This window comes from Acinonyx jubatus, chromosome B4 (assembly GCF_027475565.1).
Source record: "Acinonyx jubatus isolate Ajub_Pintada_27869175 chromosome B4, VMU_Ajub_asm_v1.0, whole genome shotgun sequence".
Classification (NCBI taxonomy): domain Eukaryota; kingdom Metazoa; phylum Chordata; class Mammalia; order Carnivora; family Felidae; genus Acinonyx; species Acinonyx jubatus.
In genome coordinates, this window is record NC_069387.1 from 30,934,831 (window position 1) to 30,961,284 (window position 26,454).

General features: G+C 41.0%; 1 protein-coding gene across 28 annotated transcripts in view; it reads right to left on the minus strand.

The window, feature by feature from the left end:
- The window catches only part of PARD3 (par-3 family cell polarity regulator), a 665,533-nt gene that overhangs the window by 538,283 nt on the left and 100,796 nt on the right, over positions 1 to 26,454 (minus strand). For 13 of the 28 annotated variants that reach the window (XM_027073800.2, XM_027073806.2, XM_027073797.2 and 10 more), the window contains exon 2: positions 8,217 to 8,318. In XM_027073800.2, coding sequence (XP_026929601.1) covers positions 8,217 to 8,318 — 102 coding nt within the window. Of the gene's footprint in view, positions 1 to 8,216; positions 8,319 to 19,841; positions 25,983 to 26,454 lie in introns of those variants that run through there. The other 15 variants (XM_027073791.2, XM_027073779.2, XM_027073784.2 and 12 more) reach the window with 5 other exon arrangements.

Below are 26,454 nucleotides of genomic sequence, written 5' to 3' on the forward strand. Positions count from 1 at the left end.
TTACAAAAAACATCTAAGATAGTGTGACTTGTTTTTAAATCATTAGAAACTAGTACTAAAAGAATGAATGCTAACTAAATTTAACGATGGTGGTGGTAGTGATGTGACCATGATGATGACAATTACCACTTACTGGGGCCTTATTTTGCCGAAGAGCACTGAAACCTTAACACAAATTCCCAGATTTAAACTTAAATCTGGTACACAACCTTATAGGTAGGTACAATCATTACCCACTATTTAGAGATGAGAAAACTGACATTAGAGAGATTAAGTAATTTGCTGAAGCTCATAAAGTAAAAAAAGTCATGGAGCCGGGATTCAAACACAGGCAGTGTGGCTTCTTACCCACCAAACAATATGTCCATCTTTGATGAAGTAACATAAAAACAAAGTGCACCAAACCAAGGAACCAAGCCTGGCCTACAACTAATATGATAACTGAAAGAGTGTGAGACTCTTTCCCCTACTTTTTCTGACTCTGGGTGCCCCTACTCAAGCAAAGTCTTGGCTGCTTTCCCTAGGAAAGCTCATGACCAGCCAATATTGTGCAGGCTGTCCCCAATTTCAAAACTAATGCTTGCGAAGAGCCTTTCCAATAGAGTGCTCATGCAGAAGGCTGAGCCCCCTTCTCTGTTCCTTCTACAAGCACTCCATATCACCACCACCTCTGCTACACCTGGCCCTGCACTCCCCAACCCATCCACCCACAAATCAATGAGCTGTGGGCAAACCAGTACCCATAAAATATTTAACTGTTGGGAAACAATCTCTCTGAATTAATTAATTAGCATTTGGTGCTCTACTCAGCATTTAATTTAAATATTTTCTTCTTTAAAGCCTAACTAAAATAACTCCATTTAGGAGGAAATTAATCAAGTCATCTAGTTACTGAAGTCTATTTATACAAATCACTTCAATTCCAAGTTACCAAACTCTTTAAATCAGTCCTTCCCTATGCCAATTCACATTAAAGTTTAAAAAGATGATCCTATTCTAAATCATATTTAGCAATGCCTAATGCTTCATTGGAATAGGAAGACACATATTGGAATTAGGGAGACACAGAATTAAGGAGACATTACAAAACAGAACATCAGAAAACCCCCAGTTAATCACATACTCCACTCTCAGTGATAACTACTGATACTTTTCAGTGTGTCCCTTCAAGCTTTTTCTGACACACATAATTATTTCTACTAAAATTAGATGGTATTTCATATGTTGGCTTGGACTGATTGTCGACAAATTTGTATCTGATTCATGAGTTTATCAGCACTTCAATTCCAAACACCAACCCACCTCCAAAGCAATCAAAGTCACTAAATCAAGTCTGAATCCCTCATCTCCCACCCTGTCCCAAAGCTGGCCTCCTTGCAGCATTCCCTGCCTTGCTGAATAGCCCACCTCCAGGCTTTACCGAGTCAATCTCTCTCAGATCCACCTCCTCCCCACCATCTGCACCTGGTCCAGCCTCCATCAATCCAACACCTCCTATGGCAAAATGTGCTAACTGGTAACCCTGCATCCACTCGGCCTCCCATGCACACATCCTCATATTGCAGCCAGGGAGACACTTCTCAAACGTAAATCTGATCACCTAACACCCGATTTTCATTCACCTGCTCTTCAGATTCAGCTTGATCGTATTTTTTAGGCAAGTCTTGCTTCACCCTGACTTGGTTGGGGTACTTTATTCCACCTTCCATTGGCACCTTTCCTTTTCTTCAGACCATTATTTGTTGGTAACTCTACACTTCATTTCTGAGATTAATTCCAACTCTCACAATACACCATGAGGCCCCAGAAAGGAGGAACCACGTTTATTTTTGTTTCACACTACATAACACTGAGCATGATGCCTGGCACATAATAGGTGCTCAGTAAGTTGGTTAGACTAACTAAAATTAGGACTAATAGTGTTTTTATCTTTCAAAGGAAATTATTACATGTGCTACATTATGGTGATGATGATGAGATCCCAGTTCACAAAAATTCCCACACGTTTAGTAATAAGTAAAGGAATGTATTCGTAGACCAAGTCTTCAGCAAGAAATTAAGTGGGGAAGGGAGGGGAGGATGAAAAGAAAGTTATCCTAGGAACTCCTCAGCCCACTCCTATCTCCAGGACATGGACATTCTAAAAATAACTGACCTCATGCTGAAAGTTAGTGTTTTGGTCTTGACAACAAAGGAATAAAAATCTCAAAACTTTCTCTTATCAGACACTTGTTTGGCTATGATTTAAATAAGGAGAAAAATCAAGTCTTTAAAGAAATTAAAATTAGATTTGTTGTTATTATGAGCTGTGAGCTCTCACTGTAATTTAAGCAGCAAGCCATTTCTTCACAGAGCAAAGTTTATTAATGCTTTAAAAACTCACTTTGGTATCACCAGATAAATTCATTTTAACAGTTCTTATTCCAGATCCAAAAATATGTTCTCCATTCTCATCTGAAGACTGTACAGACTGTGACTGCCTTCAGTATAAAAACAACAGACTGCTTCTCTCCACATTATCAATAACGAGGGCACAGAATGTATAAACGCCCTTTTTAAAGTACAAATGTACATGTTTCCCACAGATAACCAGGATACGCTTGTACCATCACCTCATTGGACACTGATTTTTTTATGGCTTGATGCCAAAACAAGTAAAATAATGATTTACACATAGTTAGCAAAAAATAACACCTAAAACAGTAGAAAATAATGCACTTTTAAAATTAAAGCATGTTCCTGGAGCGCCTGGGTGGTTCAGTTGGTTAAGTGTCCAACTTTGGCTCAGGTCATGGTTTCACGGTTCGTGGGTTCGAGCCCCACACTGGGCTCTGTGCCGACATCTCAGAGCCTGGAGCCTGTTTCAGATTCTGTGTCTCCCTCTCTCTCTCTCTCCCCTCCCCTACTCATGCTCGCTTGCTCGCTTTCTCTCTCTCCCTCAAAAATAAACATTAAAAATTAATTAATTAATTAGTTAGTTAATTAATTAAAGCATGTTCCTTACCTGAAAGTTGTGCCATGCATATATTTCAAAAACAAGATTTACTACAACACGTTTTGGCAATACTAATAGAAAATATCTAACGGGGCAGTAATATGAACATAAGAGCCACAAAAATGACATCAGTTTATAAGTTAGAAGCTATCTATCAATGAAGAGAATGAAAATGTGTGGTATGTGCCTCTGTACTAGCTTTATTCTACATGCAGAAATTAGTGCTTGCCCATGATTCCAATAAATTTTTCAAGTCTCCTTTTCTCAACAGGCTGAGACACTAGCCAGACTCCCCCCAGAAAATATTGGGTTCTTCCCAACCAGCAGCAGTCCCCACAACAATCCTCCGTAGTGTCTGGCACCCAGTGTCCACTGCTCAAGCTTGTACAAACTTTCAGAAAGAGTTTAAATTGCTATTCCATTCAACCCTTCCTCCACAAAGAGCAAGGAACAGATAATGGAAGATATTTCCCAAGGTCAGAACCAAAATAGCACACACATGACATCATTCTTGATCAAAACAAAATGACACCCAAGTGTGACAAAGAAGATGCTTGCTACCACATCTTATGTCACCTTCAGCACCAAAGATACAAGAAGGAAGACAGTGACGTGTAGAAGAAAAAGACATTCTTCCTGCTGCTCACGCACACAAGAGTGCCCTTCTCCCCAACTCTAAGCCTTTCACCAGTCTGCCTGAAATCTCTGTTAACATTCTCACAGTTAGTCTCAAGCAACTGCCATGCAAAGGGAAGTGAATACAAAACATTTTTATTCTGTAATCTATTTGGAAATTTCAAGTTTTACTGTAGTACATGGAGGAATGACAGGAGGGACCTAGACCAATTTGAAGAGAACTGCGAGAAGGTTCACTAAAGTAATAAACAACGAAGACCACACTGGAAGGAAATTCAGACAACAAATGGCTTGGCACTTGGGAAAGCTCATAGAGACAAATGCATTACAGCTGTTCTAATAGGTGCTCTAGATAATATAAAAACCATTTCAGGTTTTCATTCTTTGGCAAAATGTCAGTTGAGAAAACAGAGAATTAGATACTAAGAGTAAATAAAACACCATGACAGCATACACACTCTGATTCTCTGTTCCCTTTTACTGGGAAGCAGCAATGAAGTGATAAACAAATCAGGGCATATTTACATGCCCAAAGTAGATCTAGAATATTGTAGGTCTTAGAAAATCAAACCTACTCCAAGAAGCCAAAACAACCCATGCGGATACCATTTTGAATAAACTTGGGTAAAATCCTAGTCATTGGAACCATATAGGCACTAAAAGAAAACTTCTTCAGTGCTGTGCATTAAACTCTAATAATTAAAGGATAATGAGCAAAATCAGGTACTAATTAGGTACTTCAATTTCTTTTGCTAGCATTTGAATTATTGCCTCTTAATCTAGTATCCCTCTATAAAAAATAATTTTTCATAATTTCACAAACTCACAGTGAGCAGGTATATCATTTACAGTTTTGAAAGAAACTTCCCCACTACAGAGACTGATGGCAGGGCCACTGAAGCACAGTCTCAAAGTTTAGTGAGCCTGAATACCATCTGGAGGGTTTATAAAACACAGATGCCCAAGCCTGGCTACCAAAGATCCTGCCTGCCTAGGCTAGGTATCTGCATTTTAAATATGCACCAGCACATTTTCATTAAGCAGGGCACTTTTAGGGGAATTTTATTGTTTAAAAGAACTGCAATGCCTGTTTTAACCTAAAAGCAAAACAGGTGTCAAAATCCTTACTCAGAGTAGCTGCCAAAAATAGTTGAAAACACTCCAGGATGATTAAATCAGAGTCAAATTTCAGAGCCATGGAAAGGAGCCATACAACTGACTACATGCAACCCTTCAATCTGAATAATGCATCTGTCAATACCATAAATGTAAGTGCTGAGATTCTGGATTATTAATTATATTTTTTATAGTTACAACTTCAAATGGGTCCTTTAAGAAGCTCATTCTTAAGGGCATCTCATGGTTTGTGAGTTCGAGCCCCGTGTCAGGCTCTGTGCTGACAGCTCAGAGCTTGGAGCCTGCTTTGGATTCTGTGTCTCCCTCTCTCTGCCCCACCCCCACTTGCACTCAAAAATGAAAATGTTAAAAAATATAAAACATTCTTCTTCAGGTTAAAGGATCTTTTAACTTGAATAGGAAATACAATAAAAGATTCTAGAAAAATGTAGATTTGGGGGCGCCTGGTGGCTCAGTGAGTTGAGCATCTGACTTTGGCTCAGGTCATGATCTCACAGTTCGAGCCCTGTGTCAGGCTCTGTACTGACAACTCGGAGCCTGGAGCCTACTTCAGATTCTGTCTCTATCTCTCTCCCCCTCTCTGTCTCTGTCTCTCTCTCGCTCTCTCTCAAAAATAAGTCAATAAACTTAAAAAATGTAGATTTGTCATCATCAAATTCACATAATATAAATATAAAAATTAAACACAGTTTATTAAGTATCCTCTGATTTTAATATGCAACTATTTTAGAAGATCATTCAGTTTGTCTCTTCTTCCATTCTTTTGTGTGACCTAATAGTTAATTGTGTTGAAAGAAGAGTATTATTTTCCGTTCCTGAGTAACAAATTACCCCAAAGACCTAAACAACAGTATCAACCACCTTAACCTAAGTGATTTCTATAGAACACTCACTCCAACTGCAGAACGCACTTTTCAAGGACACACGGATCATCCACCAAAATGCCACATACTAACCCTAAGATAATAGCACATTTCAAAAGATTTTTTTTTAATCATACTGCTGAACATCTACATCTCAATACTCTACCTATTCAAAATGGGAATACTGTGGAGAAGGTATTTGCTGGTTAAGGTGCCGAGAGGAAGGGTGAGAAACTGTAATGTGTCATAAAGCATGACTGCAGGTGCTGAGCGTACATGAGTCTACTGAGCTCGGTGTTCTCAGGAGCACTGACACAGCCCCCTTCCCACTGACACAGCCCCCTTCCCACTCATACAACAAGCCAAAGTCCACGGAGGGTTACTCCAAGCAACACGCCAGAGCGAGGCACACCACAGAAGCATCTTATAAACTAATTTTTATTCACTCCATTCAAAGGCCTAAAGTCAAAGCATGAAGCAGGTTCTGCCTCAAGTTGGTATCATCCTCAGTCTGTACACAATCAAAAAGGAAACACAGGAGGATAAATACAGGCGTTCTTAGAATGCAAGAATGCCAAAGACAAAAGTACGCAGATGACCACCTCAGCTTTCTCCACAGTAACTAACTAACCAACCAAAACAAGTACCATACCAGAGTCCATAAATTCGTAACATGAAATACCATGTGCAGCTATGTTGGCATAGCCATGGTTAATGAGCATGGAAATATATTTACAATCAACTCAAAGAGAAAAGGCAGGCTACTATGCAATCCTTTTTATTTAAAAGAAAAAGAGCTGTGTCTGTATCTAAACAAAAAGAAGAGTCAGGATGCAAAGCCCACTCAAATAACAACAGGGATGAGCTTTGGGCAGCAATGGGATCACAAGTGATTACTTCCTTCTTTATAGGTTCCTTTTCTTCACAAGAAGCTATATGATTTTTATATCAAGGAAGGAAGGAAGGAAGGAAGGAAGGAAGGAAGGAAGGAAGGAAGGAAGGAAGGAAGGAAGGGGACAAGGAAAATATTGAAAGATTAATACAACCTAGTACATCTCTTTGTAATATTGTGGCTGGCCAAGGGCACCTGTTTGAATTCTTTATAAACCTTGACCGTTGCTTCAAGCTTTGAAGTGCAACCACATAATAAATTGACTATAATTTAACTCTCTAGATAAGTGAACTGCAGGAAAAGGATTTGAGAGTCACCTTATCCCTGGCTCACTGAAAAGCCCAAAACAGAGAAGTGACACCAAGAGAAATAGCAGCAAATCATAAATGGGCAGAAAGTTCTGCATTTTTGACACAGTGTGTTCCTGGACCACAGGAGCTACAGGGACAAATCCTGCAATGGCAGGTGCTAGTAAATCAAATATCCTTGAATTTGCACACCATTTGATACATGAAATTTTTCATCTTCCTTAAGATTTCAAGAAAAAATAGAAGACATCCACCAGTTCTGAACCAGGCACTATGCTGTGAGAAAGGAGGAGTAGAGAAGACATGATAGCTGCATTTAGCCAGCTCCCAGCCAAGTCCTCCAAGAGGGAGGATGAGGCAAAGGGTCAATGGGGGGGGGGGGGGGGGCAAAGGGGGAGGGGAGGAAGAAGGGGGGGAGAGAGAGAGAGAGAGAGAGAGAGAGAGAGAGAGAGAGAGAAGAAGAAGAAGAAGGAGGAGGAGGAGGAAGGGAGAGAAAGGGAGGGTAAGAGAGGAAGGAGGAAAAAGAAGGGGAGGAAGAGGGCAGGCAGAGGGAAGAAGGGAGAGAAATCTGTCCAGGAAAAACCAGAGAGAGTACTAGATAACTTTGCCAGCTTCCAACCCCATGATGATACATTCTATGTACAGCTGGCAGCCCTTCCCTAAAGTGTGGCCAAAGGCTGCTCAAGCCCTGTCACCTCGTGACTTCTACGTGCAGAGCCAAATACCCTGTCACAAATTCTTAAAATACTGAATGTTACTTCTTTTCCTCCTCCTCCTCCTCATTCCCTCAAAGAGCACAGACAAAAGGGTGGGTGCAAGGAGGACACTAAAGTGCCACGTTCACAATGCCAAAGTCACATACTACACTGAGGATGGCATTGCGGTGTGAAAGCCCACCAAGAGCAACACTGAGGAAAGTATGGCTTTCTGAAACAGAGCACACACCGGGAGGAGGCCTGGGATGCACCTGCCCCCTCTGCAGCTAGTGTGCTGCACAGGCCAGCTTTTTGGGATAGGCCAGCGCTCGGATAGAACTCAGAGACCTTGCGTTATCACACACTGAAATGGACCTCTGTTGTCAAGAAAGATGTCAGGTTTGGTTAAAACAAAAGGAAAAAACTGGCACAGGAACTTCTTAAAGATACTTCTATTTAAAAAGCTACAATTTTAAAATTCCAAGACATAGTAAACCTAATAATGTCCAGGTGTCAAGAAAAGCATTACACCCTACAGTTCAGGGTAACGAAGTCTCACAATACATCATGAGTGGCCCTAAGGTTCTTTAAACCTGTGTCTCAACAGGAAAGGAAGTACTCCCATCTACCCGCTCCCTCTCCAATCTTCACTAAATGCATCCAGAGTGCCTTCCCTGGACGTGAACTCACTCTGTCTTTATCATCTGCTACATCACAGAGGGTGTCATCAAGGTCTAGTATTCCTCCATCTCCATGTTCAAGTCTGTGCACCTGTATCCAGTAGTTTGGATCCTGTAGAGAAGAACAGAAACACCAAATACAGCAAGTTAGCATCACCAAAGGAAATGCAACAAGCTAAACTGTGATAATTTCTTGCCCATAAAAGGGAATCAACAATATTGCAATTGATTGAAAATTCAGGTAGTCTCCTGTCTCTGCTGTTGTCAATTTCTCTTTTATGATGGACTTAAGCAGACTCTTTCCTTTGGCTGAGCTGCTGAGACATTGTTATAACAGGAACTACAGAAACTAGCACAAGTCATTGCATAAAAAATATTGGTTTCTTAAAGTATACTCGGTTTCCCATTGTCCACCACAAAATAATTTTTAATCCTCTCAACCCAATCCACACAGATATTCTAATAAGCAAGCAACATCTATCACATGTCTGAAAAACTCATGTCACAGCCTATCTGGGGGAAAAAAAGGAGGTTGCTCAAAGTAAGCCCTACAAACAGGTGTAAATATATTAACACAGAATAATGCTGACAATGCCATTAGTGAGCAAAGCAAGCTCAGAACAATGTGTGTGATTGGAGTCTATTTTTGTAAAAACAAAGCTAGATACAACTGTATACATACATATAAAAATATCCCCAAAAACACACACCAAAATGTTCAGTGGTTATATCTAGGGAGTGGGATTGAGAGAAAAGGAAGATAGAGGACTCCATTTTAAATTTTGCACACTTCTTCACTGGGTGTGTGCACACCTGAATATGTATACACACACATATAAACACACACATATGCAAACACCCACACATACATATCCATACACATGATAATATAAAACCATACTTTAAAATAATACTTGAGGGGCACCTGGGTGGCTCAGTTGGTTAAGCACCAGACTTCAGCTCATGTCATGATCTCACTGTTTGTGGGTTCAAGTCCCACATTGGGCTCTATGCTGATAGAATAGAGCCTGGAGCCTGTTTCAGATTCTGTCTCCCTCTCTCTCTCTGCCCCCTCCCCAGGGTTCCTGAACCCCAGCCTATATTGACTGACTCACACCTTGAGGCCAAGGAATTCATGTCCATAGGAAGCCCTCCAAGAGAATGTCTAACACCTAAGGATCACTAAAACAAACACTTCTAAAAAATATGGAATTGTCAATCCTTGTCACTTTTTCACCAGCACAGAAAGCAGCTCAGACCCTAATTCTCAGTTATTAAACATTACCATAAAAACTACTAGTGCAAATAGCCTATAGTTACTCTGCACCCTCATTTGTCTGGATTTCTTTCAAAGGAGTCAGTACTCAAATTGGTTGTTCATCTAGAACACAGAGAGACTAAATTTGTAAAACACACAGCACACATCTCTCCCTCCTCTCTCTCTCTCTCTCTCTCTCTCTCTCTCTCGCTAACACACACACACACACACACACACACACACACACACACACACACACTGTGGCATCCAGCTTCATTCTTGAGCCTTGCTCTGCATGATTCCCTGACTACAATGTCCTCCAGAGAGTCCTTAGGGACACCTGTTGCTATGAATCCAGTAGTGCTCCAAAATGTGTCATTTCTACATTTGTTGAGCCATCAAAGAAAAAAGTCCCAAAACGAACTATATCCCTACTCTTCCTTACCAAATGGCATTAACCCTCCATGGGAAACTAGGAATAATCAATATCCTGCAGGTGAATAAAGAAAGCTGTACCTTAACCATCATTCCATAGCCACTTAGAACAGGGCCATCCTGCCTTCCTCTTCCCAAGGAAGCTGTAGGATGACCTAATCAATTTAAATATCAACATTCATTTCTAAAAAACTTGCATACACAAAGAAGCAGACTGACCTCCAAAATGTGACTTATAAAACCTGCTCTTTAAGCTTCCCAATCCTCCACACTCGCTCCATATAAGGTCATAATCTACAGCCTTTCCAGAATATTTTTAGCCACTCCTTCGAAATAAGTTCCCTCCTAGCAATTTCTCAACCTCTTAACTTTTGTATTTTAGAACTTGCTGTGGTCCAGCCTTTCTCCATCAGTTAGTTCCCCTTTCACAGCCTGTATTAAGTCCTGCATCACTGTCTCCCTGCCCCCCATGGAGGCCTCCACTCCTCGGAGCCCCACCTTATTGTTCAGGCTAACCCTTCTGACCCATCACGACACCCCAGTCATCATCTCCTAGAGCCTTTCCTGACCAGAAAGCCCCCAAGACAGGTTAGAAGTCTATCTCTAGCCTCACCATTAATGTTTCTGAAAACCATAGCAGTATGGAAAATAGTACTCAGTGTAAACGCTGAGCCTTTAAAAGCTGTTAATATATCTTATACAAACTAAAATAATAGTACAAAACCTTCTACTGACCCTACTTTACACTCCAGTCACTCTACCAATTCTCTGATTCTCTTTACAGTGTAAGTTTTTTAAGATTTGATGTCTAAGATTCTTCTTCTCTCATAATCCTGTTCCAGTGAAGCTTCCTCCCCACCACACTCCCAAAAATATCCATCAAGGTTACCAACTGCCTCCATGTTGCTTAATGCAATGGTCCATTCTTGAGACTCATTGTCCTTGGTCTATCAGCAGAATGTCATACCACTAATTATTCCCTCCCCCTTCAAATACTCTATAAACCTGGCTTATAATCTTTCAACTATCTGATCAAGGCTTGTCTAATTTTGAGATCCAGCTTTGTCTCCTGCCTCCAGAAGGGTCCTGATTCAATGGTCAGCTATGCCAAGCAGCCATGACAACACCATGTCAAAACACTTATCAGGCCAGCATTTATTAAATGCCACTCCATAATACGTGAATAGAAACTATCTGGAGAGAAAACACTGAGTAGGAAATCAGCACTAATCCCAACAGAGCATACTATAAAAAAAAAAAAAAAATCAAATCTAAGCAGGGCACATAAAAACAACCTCTTCCCACAAGAGTATAAAATACAGGAAGGATATGTTTGCCACTGAGAAATACAATTCCCTGCAACAGTAGTCTCTCAGGAGATTTTAACTGGCTTTCATCAACACAATCCTCTATCAATAAACAGAGGATTTGCTGTATTTTCAACAGAATAGTGAAGAACCCATAGGGAAAACTTTTCTTAAAAAGAGCATATTTGTTGACTCTACTTTGGTAGTTTACACTAAAAAGTTTGAAATATTAATAGCAGAAATCATTGTTGTCCCAGCTACAGAAACTTAGAAATGTAATTGAACAAAGAGTTGTGATAAGACACTTAAAAATACCCATAAACACTAATTCTACAATAAGTATACCTGTCATTAGGTTAAAAAGCAAACGTGACACAACACTCAATTAAAAAAAAATAAGAAGAATCTGTCTCACACAGGGTGTGTATTTTAAAAATAACCAAAGATTTAAACACTAACAACAATAGTACCATGACAACCAAAGATCCATTACACATGAGCAAGAAACGAGGAATGAAGTTCATCTATCAAGTGGATGAGCAAATGCCCTGGCCAGGCAAGGCTCCCCAAGGATGGGGCCAACCACAGAGAAGAAATCTGGGGACAAAACCACATGAAGAATCACTGCTTCTCACCCAGACTGAGAACAGGGGCAGAGACCTGGCCTAAGTCTGGAAGGAAAGAAGTGGAGGGAACATTTCTAAGATAGGCCGAGAATGAAAGCACAGGCATAATTTGATAAAATGCCCATTGCAATGGATGCTGGTGCCCACTGTATTCCAGGACACAGTAAGAGAAAACAGTACCAGGAAAGTTCTAATGAAACACAGGCTCCATAAAGAAATATCTCTAGCCCTTTAGAGAGAGCATCATCACATTGTGCCAAAGAGCCATGAGCTTCTGTGAGTTATGACCTGGTGGAATACACACCTGCTGCCTGTTTCTCACCCATACAAGTCTCAAGAAAAGTATCTGCAATTAGCAACAGCAATACCCTACTCTTGCAATAACTGTGCAAGTGGTGATGGTCTGTATCCTGTCATGTTTTCAAATGAGAATATATATATGTACATATAAGACCATGAAAAGATAACGGAAAAATTATGTTGACTTAAAAATTAATTATTTACTATTTGCAAAGCACTGGATCAGGGCAAAGCAACAATCGTTGCTGTCAGAAATTAAAACTTATCAGGTAAGACATAAACAAGTTAAAAAGAGGTAGACCATGTGTCATAAGAAAAAGAGACATAAAAATGCACTGAGTTCAGAGGAAGGCAAGATTAATTTTGCTTGGAAAGATTCAGGAAAGGTTTACAATGAGCAGGCTGGAGGAAGGAAGAACATGAACTCATTCTCAGCAGAAGGACAGGTAGGAAGGGGGGGGGGGCAAATGTGGGCAGCAGAGTTTATTCATTACATTGTGAACATAAAATTGGCTCCACAACAAAAATGGCAGGTAAAAACCTCCTATCAAAGAGACGTATTCTGCCTCCATCCTGAAAGCCCACTGAAACTGCAGTACATACATATTCATCAAGGTATAGCCCCACAAAAAAAACAAAGAGAACAGAGGGAGACCAGGGAACACAAGTGCCGGAGGCAGGCCAGAGAAAGCGAGCCCCAAGCTGACCATGTGGAAACCAGGCAGCAATGTGACTTCCTCGGTAGGGCCCTACACAGCTCTGGAACTGGGGAAACCAAGTGCCTCGGGAGACAGGAATGAACATGGGTGGAAATACACCAGGATCAGCCTAAAGTCTCTTTCAGAAGCAAAGTCCCAGTTTTCCCTCCTGACTCCACACAGCACCGTGACGGCCCCAGCAGCATCCTGGAGACTTCCTCTCCAGAGAGGGTATGACGAGAGGTGTGAACTGGGGGACCGAGGCAGAACACCTGCAGAGGTACTTGAAAATGGGAGGAGATGAGTGAACATATACATACTGAATGCTAAGAAATCCAGCTCTCTGCTTCCACTTTTTCCCAGAATGCTGGCAGCTGGGTTTAGGCCACCTAGACAAAAGGCTGGAAGATCTCTCCCTGGGCATCTGACCACCTGAAGACAAAAGACCAGGTGACCCTCCTGTGCAGCTCCAGCTTTCAAGCCCTTGCCCATACCCTGTGGTCTCTGTTATAGTCAGCACTTCTTACTCAGCCAATAACAGAGGTACAGACCCTGAGGAAAAAAGCTCGAAGGATGGACTATAGGCCAAAAAATAGAAAACACACATTGAGAAAAACAGGTTGTATAAAAAGAAGACGGTCACAAAAAATTCAACATTGATACCCTAAGAGTTCATGTTACAGCCAGATGGCAAAGGAAGATGAAAAGGGAGGGAAAGAGAAAAGGAAAGAAATTGAGGAAAACAAAACAAAACGCTCCTAGAAAAGTTGAAACCACTGCAAGTAGAAAGTCATTAGAAGAGCTAAGAAGAGTTGAAGAAATCTCCCCAAAAAGTAATGGAAAAAAGAAGATTATAAAAATGGGTAATAAAATAGAAGACCAGTCAAGTCAAGCAGCTGAATAAAAGAAGTTCTAGAAAAAGAGAACTGAGAAAACAGAAAAACAACAGAAAACCATTCAAGTTAGTTCCCCAGGATGACAAGAGTTTCCATTTTTAAAAGGCCCTTTGAGAACCCAACACAAATTATGAAATCAGGCATACAACAAGGCATATGAGAACAGAACAAAAAAGACAAACAGAAGATAAAACAAAAAACATCCAGAAAGTAAAATACAAGTACCACAATGAATGGGTAAGGAATCAAAACAAGTTTGGCCTTCTCAAGAGCAACACAGGAATCCAGAGGACAGTGGTGTTAATACTGTCTTCAAAATTCCTAAGAGAAATGGTCCCCAACCAAAAATACTACACCTCATCCAACAACTATCAGTAAAGTGGAAAAGTAGAAAAAAATTTTTTTAGAAATGCAACTTCTCCAAAAATTACTCTCTCTGCACCTTTCTCAGGAAAGTACTGGAAGATGTGTTCCACAGAAATAAACCATGAATGAGGATGGCATGGCATATGAAAATAGGAGACAAAACACAGAAGAGAACTCCCAGGATAATGGTGAGGCTGATCCAGGATGTCAGCTGGGCACCGGGTGTGGAAGGTAACCAGTCCACATGGGAGCAGCCCAGAAGCTCCAAATGAAAGGTCTTCAAGACGAAGCTGAAAGAGTATTCACTGTAAATACTAAGATGTTACTTTATTTAAAAAAATTTTTTTTTAATGTTTATTTATTTTTGAGACAATGTGAGAGACAGAGTGCAATCAGCGGAGGGGCAGACAGAGGGAGACACAGAATCTGAAGCAGCCTCCAGACTCTTGAGCTGTCAGCCCAGAGCCTGACGTGGGGCTCAAACTCACCGTGAGATCATGACCTGAGCCCAAGTCGGATGCTTAACTGACTGAGCCACTCAGGCGCCCCCCAAGATGTTACTTTAACAACTGGCCAACCTGGAATAGAACTGGTTGTAAATTTATAGAAGACCAAACAAAGGAAAAAGCATTGTTTATTTCAACAGAAACACAAAAGTTGTAAGGAAAATGTCATCAATGTATCTCTCATACACAGTTCAGCTCTGAGAAGCTTTTAATAATGAAAATAATGTGAACATCAAATATTTAATCAAATTTATAACTAATTTCAAGGGAAGGAGGTCCAAAAAGTGTGTGTGTGTGTGTGTGTGTGTGTGTGTGTGTGAGAGAGAGAGAGAGAGAGAGAGAGAGAGAGAGAGATCTCAGACAGAAACACAGCCAAGTAATGGCTGTGACAGAATGGAGGCAAAGCACACGTGGAGCAGTGAAACAGGGTTAAACCTTTCATGTTATGTCAGAAGATGACAACAACAAAAAAAGAAGTAACATAAGAAGTCTACACAGAAATATGGAGGTAATATCGAAAGAATCAAGTGCAGGAGCTGGAAAAGTCCACCTCTCAGGGAGCAGGTGCTACTCTTTTCCTAAAAATCCTAGCAGTACTCTCTGACTATGCACATCCAGGATGTTAGGAAATGAAAACACTGGAGAGAAACAGTTTGAAAAATTCCTGAAAATAACAGGGCACACAACCTGAAGTGGGCATTCATCACTCCTATCAGATAGTTAGCTGGGCAAGACAAATGCAGTTAATGACATAACAAACAGAAAACATTTCATTTTTGAAGTCAATAGAAGACTACAAGCAATAGAAATTCTAGATTCCCCTGATAAGTATCTAATTTACTTAAGCCCAAAATATTTTAATATTTATTTATTTTTGAGAGAGAAAGGGTGTGAGCTGGGGAGGTGCAGAAAGAGAGGGGGACAGAGGATCCAAAGCAGGGTCCCTACTGACAGCAAAGAGCCCAGTGTGGGGTTCAAATTCACAAACCATGAGACGTGAACCAAAGTCAGATGCTCAACCGACTGAGCCACCCAGATGCCCCCAAAACAAAACATTTTTAAAAACTGTTCTATAGTTCTTAAAAAAAAAAAAAAATGGAGGCGCCTGGGTGGCTCAGTCAGTTGGGCATCCAACTCTTGAATTCGGCTCATGATCTCCCAGTTCATGGGATCAAGCCCTGCATCAGGCCCTGCACTGACAGTGCAGAGCCTGCTTGGGACTCCCTCTCTGTTCCTCTACTGCTCACTCGCTCTCTCTCTCAAAATAAATAAACATTTTTAAAAATGAGTCATCGGTATTTCAAAATAGTCATGATACATGCAGTTTTGACTTTACCTACCTTAGCTCCATTTCAAAAACGCTTAACCTTCCGTATAAATTCAAACCATAGGACCCATTTTCAATTTTGTTATAATAACACTGTTGACATTAAACAGATTTTTTCTGTAGAAAACACAGATGGTCAGAAATCATAGCTGATGCTGAACAATAAAATAGCGACCTCTATCACAATGAGGGATTATCTACTATTTAATGGCAAGTGCATTCCTCTGCCTCCCACTTTTCCATCCAAACCACACCCCACACCCATACCACCAACCTCACCTCCACAACATAACACAGAGCAAACCACAAACTTGATGCCTTCCTTGAAGAATGACTGGCTTCATTTAATATGTCAATCAAAAAAGAAAACAGCAGCATGAAACCAAAGGTGAATTCCAACCTCATGGAAAGAACTTTCTGGCATTTTGTTTGATGAGAATACATAATCTGTCAGAGTCACACATTAGCCTAGAAATGTGGGAAATTGGCCCATTATTGACCTCTACTTCTGACACAACTTCCACAGCAACACAGAGGTCACTTTAATCATGGCTGCTGCCCCAGTCCCTGCACCCCTCCATAGAAACAGAGGAAGTGTGGAAGGTAGCGGGGACTGTCTTGGGACAGAGCCAGGGCCAGAATGAGAACCACAGTAAACACCAGCTATATTTGCATTATGTTCCACAATTTTAAAAATGTACTCGTGCATTACCCAATGTGGTAAGAGGGTTTACAATCTTCGCTTTCAATGAGAAAATTGAGACACAGAGGGAATAAGCTAATAAAAGGTCACAATTAATAAATGCTGTTGGCCAGGACTCCAGCCTAGGTCTGCTAATTCATGTCCCTGCCCTTCTCACACCCACATGGATGCTTCTCAAACAAAAGCTGTCTTCTTGGTATAGCCCCTCCTCCCAATCTCTTTGTATTTTGCACACTGTAGAGGTATGAAACATATTCCTTTCAATAAAAACTTTTCTACTGTTAAAAAAAGTTTGAAAAACCACTCACCTTAATGTTACATTACACGTTCTAATCTCATCCATGATTTAAAGCAGTGGTTCTCAAAGTAGAAGTCCATTCCAGCATTATCACCTGGGAACTAGTCAGAAATGCTAATGTTCGGGCCCCTTCGGCCCTACTAAATCAAAATTTCTCAAGGCAGGCCCAGCAACCTAGGCAGGCCCACGAGTCCTCCACGTGACCCAAAAGCACAAATTCTGAGAACACAAAATTTGTGATTTAGAATTGGGGGTAGCATAGGGGCTGAAATACTTCGAATTTCTTCTACATGATTACATATCACGTTTTGCTCATAAATTCATGGGTTTAAGCTTTTGCCCACACTTCTTAAATCAAACAGATATTAGTTACTACATCTTAAAAGTGGTTACCCACACACACACAGTTCCTGTGATAACCATATAGACGAATTTCTTCCCTTCGTCTCTTGTTCCCAATAATTACCTCCCAACTCATCTCACTGCTTCTAGACTCCTATCTTTTTAGTCCTGCCCTGCATCTAGCTACCCTATCTTTCTTCACAAAATACCCATTTCCTCATGTCCCTGTTCCGTGACAGCAGTCATTTGTAGTGACTCATCACATTCTGAAAGGTTAAAATCCAACATCTCTGTCCAAACACAACTCTCCCCAAGCCTGTGTTTCCTGGCTTCCCTTGGCTCCAGTCTCTATCCTTCAGTCCTCCCAGGCAGGCCTCAGTGCTGCCTCACCACATCCAGGTCTTCAACTGTTGTACTCACTGAGAAACCCCAAGGACCAGGAAAAGTGCCTGAGACAGAATAGATGTTCAGGAAATATCGGTTTTGCGAATTAATCCTTGTCTTTGTTCACTCTATTCCACACATCTGGAACACTTTCACCCCCTCAGCTCCAAATATGCAAATTGTATATACCTTCCCAAATCTAGGTCAAAAACCACCTCCGCTGTGAAATGCACTCCAACCTCCAAGTATTTATCTAGACCATATATTTGTCACTGTTTACCTCTAGATAAGTTCCCTGAAGGCAGCAACCATCACCTTTTTTTTTTTAGCATAGAACAGAAAACAATGTACCATATTGTATAAATAATTTGTAAAAAATAAAAGTAATAACCCCATTAGATAAAAACTACACAAGAGTTTCTCAGAGAATACAGTCAACAAACACAGGCCTGTGCTCTCCTAACTGCCATGGGCATGCTGCGCCATGTCGGGATCAACAGCCACCATTCACACCTTATCTTCTGACTCCCAGAGCTGGCTCAGGAACGGCTGGATGGTTGTTCTAGCTGATATCCCAGACAACATCTCAGATGTGGGGAAAGAAGACTTCCAGGTACTTTTCCCCTGCAGTAAAAACAAGCCCAAATTCCAGCATAAACACCTTCATCCTCACCCACACAGGTGAGTTTCCAGCATCACTGGCCTGAAATGCCAAGCAGAAGTGAGCTGAAGCCTGGATAAGCCTGCCTATAATGTAGGGAAAGGAGGGCAAGACGAAAGCTCACCTCTGTTCAACTTGGCCAACCAAGTTCTCACCTCTCTAGTCCTGGTGAATGTAAGAACACGCAAGGCCACGGTGGGGTGGGAGTGCTGTTACCTGTTGAACTGGAAGTCAGTGAACCAAAGGCTTTTCTAAAGGGCAGGGAAATGTGAACTATTGTAAATGCATTAGCTCCCAGCCTAAGTCCCTGAAAGACAACACAGCTCTATAGGATATTTGCCCTGGGACTGAACACCTCCATTTACAAGCCCTGCAACCATGAATGCTATGAAAGCAGACACCTGGCCCTTGGCCCTCCTCTAGATCCACTCCATTCCTCCACCCTTACTCTCCAAAGGGCAGGTGAGGGGCCACCAGGTACTGAGCACTTCCTGTGTGCCAGTCATTCACAAGCCTGTGAGGTCAATGTTTTCAGCTCCATTTGTAGATGAGAGGTCTAAAGGACTACACAGGAAACTTGTTTAAGACCATCACACATGTAATTCAAGTTGCAGGGGAAAGGAAGCTCAGATATCACTCAAACTTCTAAAGTCCTGATTTGCCCTTTTTGACACATTTGTCTCATGCAGGAATATCAAACAGGCTTGTGAGGGGTACAAATTTGGAAGGAGAAAAACAGACCAAGATAAAGTCTTCTTTTCTTTTTTTCTTAGAATGGAAAAAATGATGAAAAATATATCACCCACCAATTAATACACTCGACTAACTTCAGTATGAGGAAGTAGTGCTTCATACCACGTTATCTACCAAAAACACACAGATTTAAGATGCACTTCATTCCAGTCATGCACCAGGCGATGCTGGATTAAAAACTGTAGGAAAAAAAAAAACCAATCCATACACATTAAAATAGGGCCTAGGATACCTCAAGGTAGAGACCCACCGTGTGGCCACAGTGGCCCTGAACACATGTGCCGTTAAGACAATAACTACAATATTGTGTGAGATCTTTTAAAGATAATGAAAATGTTAATTTTTTTTAATGCTTACAAAAGAAGTAACCAACCTAAAAAATCCTTAAGGTTACTCACCCAGCCCAACACAAGAAAAACCTACCCTCGCATATTTACTCTCCAACCAGCAAACAAGAGAGGCTGACTCAGACCAGAAAGAATTCCTCTGACCTGGAAAGAAAACCTCACTGCAATATGATAACTCTAAATAGCTCAGAATTCTAAAACAAACCAACAAAAACTTGACCCCAAAGCAGCTCTCAACTACCCCCTCATATTACTTAATCCAAAAACCACTTCCCAATTTTTCTTAAACTATCTCAAATCACTTTAAGGTACACGACTAATTCCTCACACCTGGCAGCACCAAACACGACTGAATCAGAAGAAATATTCCTAAACATACAGGAGAGGAGACCACAAGGAGTGAATTTTGACAGAGGGCTTGCACCTACCTCCAATCTCCTTCGGGGGCCTGGCAAACAGTTATCCAGCTGTACCCTGGGACCCCTATACTCAAGGCCAGCACACCCCACACTGCATGGGGTCTGGGTCAGAGTTGCACAGCACCACAACATCCCAACACAAGTATGGCTCCAAGGCCATGGACACCAGACCACAGTGCTCAGAGTGGGGATCAGACCACAGCCACTCAGGAGGGTGGAGGGGCCTGTTCCCAATGTCTCCTCAGGACTACTGATGCCAGAGGTGGGGCTTCCTTCTCCTCCCAGAATACTCCTATCATCAGTCAAAGGAGGCATCTATGATGATATCTTCAAAAGATTTGCCCAAGACAGTGCTCCTGAGTCTTATTACCATGAGCATCCCTGCAGACAGGAATGTGTGTCAGCTTTTGGAAAAGATTTTCAGCAGGGAAGGGAGCAATATAGACAAAGGCTGTTTACACACACGCGCGCGCACGCACACACAAACACCAAGCTATAAGCTAGTCAGTCCATGGGATCTCCTCGTCACTCAAACTTGTTATAGCTTGTTTGTACCCTCCTGGAAAGCCATCTCTATCTCTTCATTTGTGAAACCCTTACTCAACTTTCAATCCCTGGCTAATCTCTCTTTGCAATGTCAGTCCTTAATCTCACTTCATCTTTTGCTCCTATCTCTCCACAGTACTCACAACAATGTCTTGAAGATGCGCATGTTATATAAATTTATCACTGTACTGAATCTGTGGACATTATCCATTCATTCAAATATTTATGGAGCATCTATCATATGGCAGGCCCTGAACTAGGTACAAGAGCTACAGCAGTAAAGTTCCCTATCCTCTTAGGATCTATAGTCTAGCATAGGAAACAACAGAGACTCTCTCTTAAACACAATCCTCACACCCAAGAACATCCAGTGATATATATTACTGGTTATCTCAAACCAAAGATCAATTTGTATTCCATTATTAACATATTTGTTTAAAAAATTTTTGGCACTTAGATTTTTCCTGGAAATCCCTAATGTGACTCAAGACTTTATGTGGGCCCATCTGGTCAATTTCAAATACATTTGAAATGGGGGAGTTTTTAAATAACAGCTCCAAGATACCTTATGAAATATATGTAAAGATTATAGTAATGCCGTACGATTTCTTCATTCCTTAAATGCACAATTAGTTCTCTGTCCTTATACAGTTTATAAAGTTTTCCTTTATAAGGTATTTGAAATTTAGGTACCTGTGCCTCCAATTTGTTCCTTCTAAAAAATTATGGTACATGTGATACATACCATCTAAGGAAAAAAAAATTAAGCAGCACAATCCGAGCACTAAATTAGAAAACAGCAAGCACAAATATAGTACTACCCCTGTGCTTTCCCTTTCCATAGTTTCAGTTACCAGCCACCAACCACAATCCAAAAAGAGATGATCCTCCTGACGTACTGTCAGAAGGTTAGGATTAGCCTAATGCTACATCACAGTGCCTACATCATTTACCTCCCTTCATCTCGACACACACGTTCTCACCTCACATCATCACAAGAAGGGCGAGGACGGTACAATAAGATATTTGAGAAAAAGGGAGGCCACATCCACATAATTTTTAGCACAGAATATTTTTATACTTGTTCTATTCTATTATTGGTTATTGCTATGAACTCCTACTATGCCTAGCTTACAAATTAAACTTTATCAGAAGTATGCCTGGACAGGAAAAAACCTAGTGTGTCCAGGGTGTGGTGCTGTCTGAGGGTCCAGGCATCTCCTGGAGGAGGCCTTGGATCCTGCCCCTCGAGGAGAAGTGGGGAGTGTCATCCAGCTAATCTGTACTATCACTATTCTGTAGCATACTTGAAAGTAGAGTTTCTGATAAAAATCCTGCAAGGAAGCAAAGAAGCAAATTAGTTCTAAGGAAGCTCAGGCAAAATATAATTACACAAGTAGTAATTAAAGTGTGAAATGGACTACCTCAAACAATGAGAGTTGTTAAGTGTAAACTTATCCGACTGGGGTGAGGGGAAGAAAAAACAGGAACAAAGCCAGTTTGTGAAACTTTAAAGATGCACAGATAGAGTGGCCGCAACAAGGAACCAGGACTTTGATGACAAAGGCATCTAGCGGGCACATATCCTGTCTATCAGTGGCCACAAAGAAGGGCAATAAAATGGCTCTACGAGCTAAGTGGCCGGACATCGCACAAGTCATTTCCTCCTTGTGGGCACCCGAGGCCTTGTGTGTAAAAATGAAAGGACGAATCATCCCTGAGGTTCATGTGTTGCTCAACCTGTCTGTGATGCTGTATCAGGAAAATTCAACACACCCAGGCAGGTTTCCTTTCCTTAGTGGAAAGGAGACAACCATTCCCATGACCACCATAACCTGGTCTTGAAAACTCATAAAATTAAAACCAGCTAATCTTCCCTACGACATTCTCCATCAAACATGTTTATAAAACACATGTCCCTGCAGTAGTAGAGTATGAAGCTCTATAGACCCCAACCCCCTGAAACAGCTTCCCAAAGTGGAGAGCCCAGGGACAGCGTGGGAACCAGAGCTCCGCAGGTAGCAGAGCCATGACCCCATGCAGACTGCTGGAAGGGTCCTGCCAGCAGGACTTGTCAGGGATATGAGAGAACATCCACATGGAGGCCTCTAATGATGGAAATCATTTCTGCACTCACTACACACTTGAACAACTGAAGACAGCAAGATGGCATGTCACAAACTACCAGTCAGTTAAGAACTTAACACTCTGTCTGAAAATGGTTGTATTTTAGAATAAAGGGGGGTCAGCCAAGTCTGAAAATGCCCCTGTTCTCCAAGACTTTCATGTCAATTTGGGGAGGCAAGTCATAGGTACGTGTAAAGTTCACTGACAATACCCAATTATCAACATTAAATGCCACCCAAGTTGTACAGGAATTACAAAAATTCAGAAAACCCTGAAGACAAAGAACACTTCATGAAGGAATTATTTCATTACAATTGGGGTAAATCTTAGGACAAAGGCAGGAAAGCCAAAACACACATGGCATGTTTGAACAACAGGGGATGAAGCCTGGACATGACACCGATGTTCAGCACTTGTCTTTTTACTTTATTCATTCTTTTCCTCCAGGGCAGTGAAATGCTGAGCTGAGCTGGCCACACAACATCCCTGCCAGGGCTGGGCCACAGCAGAGACTTTCAGACCTGCACAGAGATCGCTAGCTCAAGGCCCAACCTTAATGGCATCTCAAGTGCCGTGTACTAAACAACTATTAAAACGAGGTAATATGGGGGCACCTGGGTGGCTCAGTTGTGATCTCGCGGTTCGTGAGTTGGAGCCCCACATAAGGCTCGGTGCTGTCAGCGCAGAGCCTGCTTTGGATCCTCTGTCCCCATCTCTCTCTGCCTCTCCCTGACTCACTCTCTCAAAAATAAAAATAAACATTAAAAAAAAAAAAACAAGGTAATATGTCACCAACAGAAGCAGCAAATGTGAACTTACAATTTGAGATTTGAAGAGAAAAATGTAGTCTAAAAGACCCCAATCAAATTTTTTTAATTCTAAAATTTTAAGGATTATGTGATTATCTTGGAACTATATTCTCCCCCAACCTTTTTTTTTTTTTTTTTCCCTCAAGTTAAATACTTTCTGGATAAAATTCTCATTTCTCACATTTGTTTAAATGTTCCTTAAAACATTCCCTCCAACTACTGGAGCAGATCTTCCTGTTTATCAAAAGACTAAAATAAATAGCAGGTCAACAAGACCAGACAAGGAAAACATAAAACTTGTTTGACAGCTGAAGCCACCACTGTGTTCATATTAACACAAGAGAGAGAAACAACCCACCCTTTTGGTTAGCCCTGTTCAATGTCATGCAGTTATCAAGCCCTTCTTACCTTCTCACCACTAAGACATTTCAGGCCAATCTGAAATTTAGACAAAGAATCTAACATCAAGTTCAATCACAGCTGAGTAATGAATATTACATATATGATTTAATTACCATAAATTTAGCACATCCATTTTATGTGAAATATAATACCAGAGCCCATATTTACTGAAACTTTATGATGCCAAAAGAAAAGCAAAGCCCATATGGTCTAAGTGAGTATTTGTTTTAATGCAAAGCCTCCGGTTTCATTCTTGTTTGGGTCTGTCCCACAGTCACCTGACATTCCTGCAAAAACTTACCTCTGTTTTGGATGGACGTGCAAACAAGGGCTGACACCCAAATTTCACCAAATTTCAGTTCACGGTGCAAGGTGACTTAGAAAACAACTTCTCCTTCAAATAAATAAATATAGTGTGGATCATGGACACTTTTTTTTCTTACTTTGGATTTAAAAAAAACTGCCTTGGAGATAATACCTTTTCGTACCATGTCAAGAATTCTTCTCAACTCATCTGAAATAAAACTATACAAGTATACACCACAAGTCAGAGAAATGTTGCGAATTATTTAGTAAGGTGAAATCTATCATAACTTAAATAACTTGCCCTTAAACTGTCACTCTCATTTAATGAGAAGCCACAATGTTATGAAGCAAAAGAAAACACTTTTCAGACTAATTAGAGGGCATTTATTAAAACTCTGTAAAACCCTGTATGACATAATACCAGAAAGGGAAAATAAACATTTCAAGATGGACAACTGCTTTATTCTAAATTTACACCAAATAGTTTAAGTACCCTTGAAAAAGTTTACTAAGTGAATACAATATTGAAGCAAAATTGTACATAAATCCTAAGCAATGTCACACCCTTTACAAAGACCAACGGCAACCAAAAGAAATCAATTCCAAAGCTAAGGAGATTGCACTGTAAAAATAGCAGAATTCTAATCTTCAAATTAAGTTATTTTCCTATATCTCCATGCTGTCTTTGAAAATAGTCAAATGACTAGAATCAAGTATAAAGTAAACCATGTGAGAAAAATAATAGAGGCTAATACCGCAGGAATGCTTAAACGGCATACCAGATCTGCCAGGACAGGGAGTGAGGACAGTTAAGGAATCTGACCCTTTTCCCCCATCCCCATTGCAGCTGGCAGGCCCCTACCCCTGTGAACATTCTGAGCTGGACTGAAGAGGAGACTGTGAGGAGGGGCCTGTCCCAGAGAGTGCCCGGTGCCCACAGTGATGGGCTCAGTGACCAGGGTGCACAACTACTCCCAGGGACACCAAGGGAGCAAGGCATTGCCGTTCCACACTTCAGATCACAAGCACTGCAGCAGAGGCAACTCCTGGAGTTGTCAGATTCCAACCTTTTACCAGTTAGGACAAAATTAAAGAAGACAGTGAGAGATCTCAAAAGGAGGATGATTCAGTATCAGATGGAAGGAAGATATAAATAAAGCATTAAATGTCACTGCTAATCTGAGTTATACCAAAAAATGTATATTTGGGTTATACCAATACTTCCAATCAAGCACATACTAAATTGCAAATATAGAAATTCTAACACTAGAAAAACATCAGCTTTATTATTTTCTAGATAGCAATAAGTAAGATCTCAGCCACCACCATCCTATCATCCAGTCTTGCCCTTTCCACTGGATGTCATCTGTACAGAAAACAAATTACAGTTTACCTACTCTCAGTTTTAATATAAATTAGCTCAGTGCTTTTGCACAGGGCCGGTCACTGTAAGCTACACTCATAGGAAACCTCCATGGAAGTGTTATGACTAATAAGGACTGAAGAATAGGCCTGGCTGCTTAATATCAGGAGGAAGCAGGTTAACTTAGATTTAATATTCAACACGGTGCCCCCTGAGATCATTCCATCTCCCTCCTCACATCAGGGCACACAGTGGGCCTCACACTTCCTGTGCACACTTACCGCACAAGTTTCTCACCCAAGCTCTCAACAGTGCTTAAGACCTCAGTCTCAAAACCTTTTAACTTCATATTGCTTGCCTCCATATTTAGGATATCACAAAGCATTTTTAAAACCCCCTTCCAAAACAGATAATTGTCTTTACAAAGCATGGCTAAGAGCAGTGTGTTAATATTCCCATTTGCCAAATGCATATATTGACTTGAAGAGGTAGGGGATGCCCTTGATTCACATGAATCCAGTAAAACCTTAAGGTGAAAAGCAATCAATTATAGCTGAAACACACACACGCATGCACACACGCACAGAGATACACACTCCAGCAAAGTCATTATGCCTATTCTGGGGGATATGTACCTTAATGAATCCCCAAATTTTAAAGTCAGTGTCTGTCACAGATAAGATGGTAAAATCCATCAACTTAGATGACTATATATTTCAAGCAATCTTTCAAAAAACAAAAGGTATCAGGTATTAATCAGATCACAGTAATTAATCTTAGGTTTACTACATCAGAAAACTTTTTAAACTTCCTATTTCCCACAGCTAGTTCCCCACTTGGGGGGGGGGGGGACTCAACTACCTCATAAATTTTGCATTATCATAGCACACTGTGTTTTAAAATATGCTCAAGTATCGATCACAGTGATGCAGCAGAGGCACCAAAGGCCCTTGAGTTTGGCAGCTCAGCAGGGACGCAGAACAGGGACCAGCTTCCTCCACAGGGGCTGTCTTACATTCTAGGCCCCACAGCAAAGGGGTGCCCAGCTGGAAGCCAGGCTTTAGAGTTT